Source organism: Indicator indicator, chromosome 4 (assembly GCF_027791375.1).
Source record: "Indicator indicator isolate 239-I01 chromosome 4, UM_Iind_1.1, whole genome shotgun sequence".
In the NCBI taxonomy this organism is placed as follows: Eukaryota; Metazoa; Chordata; class Aves; order Piciformes; family Indicatoridae; genus Indicator; species Indicator indicator.
In genome coordinates this window covers 29,975,466-29,981,465 of record NC_072013.1, presented here as the reverse complement: position 1 = coordinate 29,981,465, position 6,000 = coordinate 29,975,466, and the positions used below count along the sequence as shown (strand labels likewise).

General features: G+C 54.0%; 1 protein-coding gene across 1 annotated transcript in view; it reads left to right on the top strand.

The window, feature by feature from the left end:
- The window catches only part of LOC128981738 (uncharacterized), a 4,637-nt gene extending 1,311 nt beyond the window's left edge, over nucleotides 1-3,326 (top strand). The window contains exons 2-4 of the mRNA XM_054400674.1: nucleotides 33-194; nucleotides 1,773-2,054; nucleotides 2,259-3,326. Of these exons, the coding sequence (XP_054256649.1) occupies nucleotides 33-194; nucleotides 1,773-2,054; nucleotides 2,259-3,326 (1,512 nt within the window). The remainder of the gene's footprint in view (nucleotides 1-32; nucleotides 195-1,772; nucleotides 2,055-2,258) is intronic.
- The last annotated feature ends 2,674 nt before the right edge of the window (nucleotides 3,327-6,000 follow it).

Below are 6,000 nucleotides of genomic sequence, written 5' to 3'. Positions count from 1 at the left end.
GCCCCTTCTCTCTCTCTCTGTCTCCCTTGCAGGCCATGGCTGCCATGGTTGCCACAGACGTCCCGGCGTCTATTTTGAAATCACTCATTCTGGGAGCAGAAAATGTTGGTTGTGAGCTGGATGGGGACACAGAGGTGCGGATGAAGCAGCGTGAGGAGATGCTGAGCCAGGAGATGGCTCGGCTACTGAAAGAGGTGGAGGAACTGGAGCAGATGAGCCAGGAGCAGGGCAATGTTGCCTGGAGAGCGATGCTCTTAGCTGCCTTGCAGCAGTGGCAGTTCTGGGCCATTGCTGGTGTCCTTCTCCTGCTCTTGGTGCTGTGCTGGTGGCTCAGGAAATGGAGCCATGTGCCAGTCAGCAACAGCGGCAAGGAGAGCTTCAGCAACTACACAAAGTTGTGGCAAGAAGAAGAGCAGGAAGAGAAAGAAGAGGAGCTGCAGGAGGAAGAAGGTGATAGAGATGATCCTGATGATGTGAAGGATCTGGCCAGGCTGTTTGCCTTTTGGGTTAAGGGATTAGCAGCTGGAGATTCCTTACTGAGAGGAACCAAAGCACCTCTTTGCCATCCAGACAATTCTTCTAGAGGAGTTTGCTGCCCACCAGGAGGTCACATTTGTGATGTCACTGATTGGCTGCCAAGCTTACTGCACCCTTGCAGGTTATCTTCCACTCCTACCACACCATGTAGGATGCTATGATCAACTGATAGCAAGCAAGCACCTAGCTGAACGTCTGGCACAGGCAACAAAATGGGAGAACGTGGGAAACAGAAAGGAAGGGGAAATCCCTCCGCAGCAGCCCTCTGCCAGGGGCAGCAGCGCCCTCCTCTCACGACCACAGTGGCTACAAAGATGCCTGTGCTTAGTGCAGGGGGCTTGTACCAGGTGACCTTTCAAGGTCCCTTCCAACCCAATGCATGCTATGAGTCTCTCTGACCCTGTGATCCTACGATTCTATGATTCTCTGATTTTTGCCCTGCTTTCCCTTCACACTGTCGCAAGCATGGTGACAATGTTCCATGGGCTCTGAAACCCTTGTCTTCACTGAGTTTGGATGGATAATCTGACCATGCCAGAGATTGTCCAGTGAGCTGGTACTGCAGAAGTGTCCATCCAAGCCATGGAGAAGAGGGTGCTCTGTCAGCTGGGGGAGCTGCCCACTGGGAAATCTCCACCCACTTGGTAAAAGCACCCAGAGCACAGCCATGACCAGAAGCACAGAGGCCTGTCCCGCTGGGTGGGAGTGGTACGTTGGGGTCTCAGGGCTTGGTGGCTGGGGGCAGCTGTGAGTTGCTGAGCCAGGCTGGGGCAGAGGGCAGGAGCTGGTTGTTGGGCATGGCTGCGTTGTGCTGTGGCATTGTGACGTCATAGGGAATGGGTGGCAGTGGCGTTTGTGACGTCATAGGGCATGGGTGGGCAGGGGAGGCTATAAATGTGCCAGCAGGCACTGTTGCCCCAGCTTGGCGTGGACCCGTAGTAAGTGTGGGTGTGGGGGGAGGTTGGGCTGGATGAGGGCCTGGGAAGGAGTGTGGGTCCCTGGGGTGGCTTCTCACCCTGTATTGAGGGCAAGGCCACTCATGAAAGCAACGTGAGCAGGGCACAGTGCCACTGGCAGCAGGGCTGGGTGCAGGCCTTGCAGCCTCCCAGCTGCCTGGCCGCTCTCTTCTCTACCCCTTGCCTCTGTGTGGCTCCCATGCCCATCCCCGTCATCTCCAGTCCCTCGCTCCCAGCCCCACTGAACCCCTTCTCTCTCTCTCTCTCTCTCGCTTGCAGGCCATGGCTGCCATGGTTGCCATAGACATCCTGGCATCTATTTTGAAATCACTCATTCTGGGAGCAGAAAATGTTGGTTATGAGCTGGATGGGGACACAGAGGTGCGGATGAAGCAGCGTGAGGAGATGCTGAGCCAGGAGATGGCTCGGCTGCTGAAAGAGGTGGAGGAACTGGAGCAGATGAGCCAGGAGCAGGGCAATGTTGCCTGGAGAGCGATGCTCTTAGCTGCCTTGCAGCAGTGGCAGTTCTGGGCCATTGCTGCTGTCCTTTTCCTGCTCTTGGTGCTGTGCTGGTGGCTCAGGAAATGGAGCCATGCGCCCGTCAGCAGTGACAAGGAGAGCTTCAGCAGCTACATAGAGTTGTGGCAAGAAGAAGAGGAGAAGGAAGAGAAGGAAGAGGAGCTGCAGGAGGAAGAAGGTGATGGAGAAGCTCCTGATGATGTGAAGGATCTGGACAGGCTGCTTGCTAAGCGCTTCCGGTGGCAGGTGCAGGAGCTGCCTTACAAGGGCTGGGTGGTGAAGGAGCTGGTGGAGGAACTCATCCAGGTCTACCAAGAGCTCTCCTCTGCCACTTATTTCCCAGTGATGCAGCCAGCCATTGGGGTAGGCAGCACCTATGAAGGTTGGAGTCATCATGGGGATGATGCTGTCTACTGCCTGCTGGTGCCACTGAAACCCGGTCGTGGCCACTCCTTCCGCTTGAAAGAGAGCATCACGGAGGAGAGGCCGAAGAGAACTTTCCAGGTGCGAGTGCAACTAAAGTGCACCTGCGCAACAGAAGAAGCGGCAGACACCACGCTGTGCTTCCTCCACCATCCTGACAAGAGGCAGAGGAGGCATTGGCGGGAACACTTCCTCAGCGTGCTCTGCACTGGCTCCTACCTCGATGTGCACAAGACAGTCGCCTGGTTCCAGGAGTTTGTGATGTCTGTCTGGGGGGTGAGGCCTAAGATGCGTCGCTACCATGTGAAGATGCTGCCCTCCCTACGCTGCTGCATGCTGCAGCTGACAGATGGCCTCGGGAGAACCTTCCTCATTGAACTGATGTTTGGGCTGCAGCAATGTGACTCGGACATCTACCTGTGCAGCCGCAGCAGAGAGGTAGCCACCTGTCCCACAAGCACAACGTGGTTAGCGAGCAGTGCCGTGGCAGAGGTGAAGTTCTTCCAGCATATCGCCAGGCAGGTGCCACGAGGCAGCTACCACCTGAAATGCCTGCGTGCCTGCACCCAAATCCTGGCAGGCACAGGCTTTTCTACTTCTACCATGAAGGTGATTGTGATGCATCTCCTGACCACCACACCCTTGTCAGGCTGGTGCAGGAGGGATTTCATGCTGCGGCTCAAGGACATCATGCAGTACCTGCGCTGCTGCCTGGAAAAGAAACATCTCCACCACTTCTTCATTGGCAATGACAACGTGCCTGAGGAGATAAGCCTGCCCCCAGCCTACGAAATGGCTGAGCCACTCAATCTCTTCCAGGGGCTGGCACAGGATCCAGCTGCCCACACCAAGGCACTCTCTGAGTTTGAGGACATTTATGATGGGCTCTGAAGGCCACTCTTCTCTGTTTCTGGAGCTCACAGCTGATGGCAGACCAGCAGCTCACACAAAAGAGGGAAAAAAAAAAGAGAACACAGGAAACAGGAAGGCGAGGGACAACTCTGTGCAGCAGTCCTCTGCCAAGAGACAAGAGATGCAGCATCATCCTCTCAGTGATGTCCCCACCACAGCAGCTGGTGTGGACTACAGTGACGACAAAGATGACTTTTGCTCTGCTCATCCCTCGCCCTGGCTGTGGCCCAGATGAACACACGGGCCCAGAAATTCCTGCTGGCAGCTCCAACTGAGCAGGGACCAAGTCTAGTGGCTTGTGTCAGAGACTCCTGTCATGCATGGTAGGGTGCCACCGGGCTGGGCGCAGGCCTTGCTGCCACCCAGCTGCCTGGCCCTGTCTTCTATCTGCCCCCAGCTCCTCCTCACTGCTGCTTCCAAACTCACTCCCACCCTCACCAGCTCCCTCCATCCCTGCTCCACTGAACCCTTTCTCTCCCTCTCCCTGCAGTTTTCCCCCCTCCCCACCTCTCTTCCCTGTTAAGACTGTTGCATGAAAATAAAAATTAAAAAAAAAACAAAAAAAAAAACCCAACCCCCTCCCCCCCAAAAAAACTCTCAATAAAATCTCTGAACTTAAGAACTCTTGCCTGAAGGTACCTATCATGGTAACAACTCAGACAAAGAGTGTTAAACGAGTTTAGGTTCCCAGACTGAGTCTCTGTGCAAGCATGCTGGTGTTCAGGCTTCTAGCTGCAGTGAGTGTTCGAGCCTGGCACTTGGTGTGGAGGGTGAAGGAGACACCTGTGTCAGGTGTGACCAGGTGAATTTTCTCTTAAATCTGGTAGCTGAGCTGAAAGATGAAGTGGCTGAGCTGAAAGCGGAAGTAGCCTTCATGAAGGCGCGGCTCCGGAGCGGGCCCTCAGCACGTGAGATCAAGCTTCCATTATTTATGACAGGCTCAGAAGCCTGCTCTCCCCAGATCGGTGAAAGAGATCTTCATGCAGCTGAGGAGGCTGTTGCAAGGAGGCTTGTGCCAGAGCCTCCCTTCAGGACCTGGACAAGCCCCCGCCTCCTCCACCCTGTTCCAGAGAGAGCCCATTCCTTCTGGGAGCTTTATCCCAGGGGCAAAGCCGACAATAAATGGCTGTGTTTAGAGCTCTGTTTGTGTCTGTGCGTCCCCTGATATGCTGGTTTGAGGCCAGCCAGAACATCTCTTGCCCCGAAAGGGCCAAAAGAATGAGACTCACACAAACGGATTGGAGAGTGATGGAAAGTTTAAATGGAAAAGCGATTAGTGAAAATACAGAAAGACTACACAGCATAGTGGCAAAGAACATCCTAAAGCATACAGAGTCCCTTACGTAGTACCCAGAGGCTTCCCAATCCTTCCCTTCTCCCACCTGAGGGTCTACCCAAACCCTCAGGGCTCTTTCTTCCCCCTCCCGCTGCTAGGCAAGTCTCAGGCTGGCCAGGTCTGAGACTGACCCCCCCCCTCCATTCTCCCCCAACATTACCCGTAAGAGAGGACATCTCCCATGGGAGCAGAGAGGGAAGAAAGAGGAAGAGAATGACTCTGCAGATGGCTTTATAGGGCGCAGGATTTATGGGTAGAAATACGCCGTTTCCTGTGTCGACCCCTATTGGGTGGGCACCTGGAACACCAGAGGTGTATCTCATGCGGCAGTGGCAGGGGGCACCCAGCCTAAACTGCCACACCTGAACATCTTTGTCAATGGTTTGGACAAGGGAATTGAGTGCAGCCTTGGTAAGTTTGCAGATGACACTGAACGGGGTGGGAGTGTTGATCTGCTTGAGGAGGGCTGGGAGGCTCTGCAGAGGGATCTGGACAGGCTGGATTGATCGATGAGCCAAGGTCAGTTGTATGAGGTTCAAGAAAGCCAGGTGTCAGGTCTTGCACTTGGGTCTCAACAACTCCATGCAAGGCTACAGGCCTGGGGCAGAGTGCCTGCAAAGTTGCTCATTGGAAAAGGACCTGGTTGACAGTTGTCTGAACATGACTCAACAATGTGCTCAGGTGGCCAAGAAGGCCAACAGCATCCTAGTCTGGATCAGCAATAGCATGGCCAGCAGGGGTAGGGAAGCAATTGTGTCCCTGTACTCAGCACTGATGAGGCTGCACCTTGAATACTGCCTTCAGCCTTGGGCCCCTCACTACAAGCAAGACACTGACGTGCTGCTGGAACATGTCCAGAGAAGGGCAACAAAGGTGGAGAAAGGTCTAAGGAACAAGTCTTATGAAGAGTGGCTGAGGGAACTAGGATTTTTCAGTCTGGAGAAGAGGAAGCTGAGGGGAGACCTGAAGGAGGTTGGAGTGAAGTGGGGCTTGGTCTCTTCTCTCTACTATCAGATGACAGGAAGAGAGGAAATAGACTGAAACTGTGCAAGGTGTCTTGAGGAGGAAATGCTGCATTGAATTCTCTGTCAGCAGTCCCTCTCGGATCTCTCTTGTATACAACTCAGGAGATTCCTGCTCAAGAAGAAGGAAGGAAAAGTTACTATCACCAAGTTTTATGCTACACTTCCATTTGAAAAGCTCAGCCTTTAGACAAAGTTCGTGGAAGGTCTCCATTACCTATGTTTGATTTGTGAAAACACGGCCTAGCGAGAGTTCTCAGAACCGGCACCAAACAATCCTTTACCTCCTGACTTG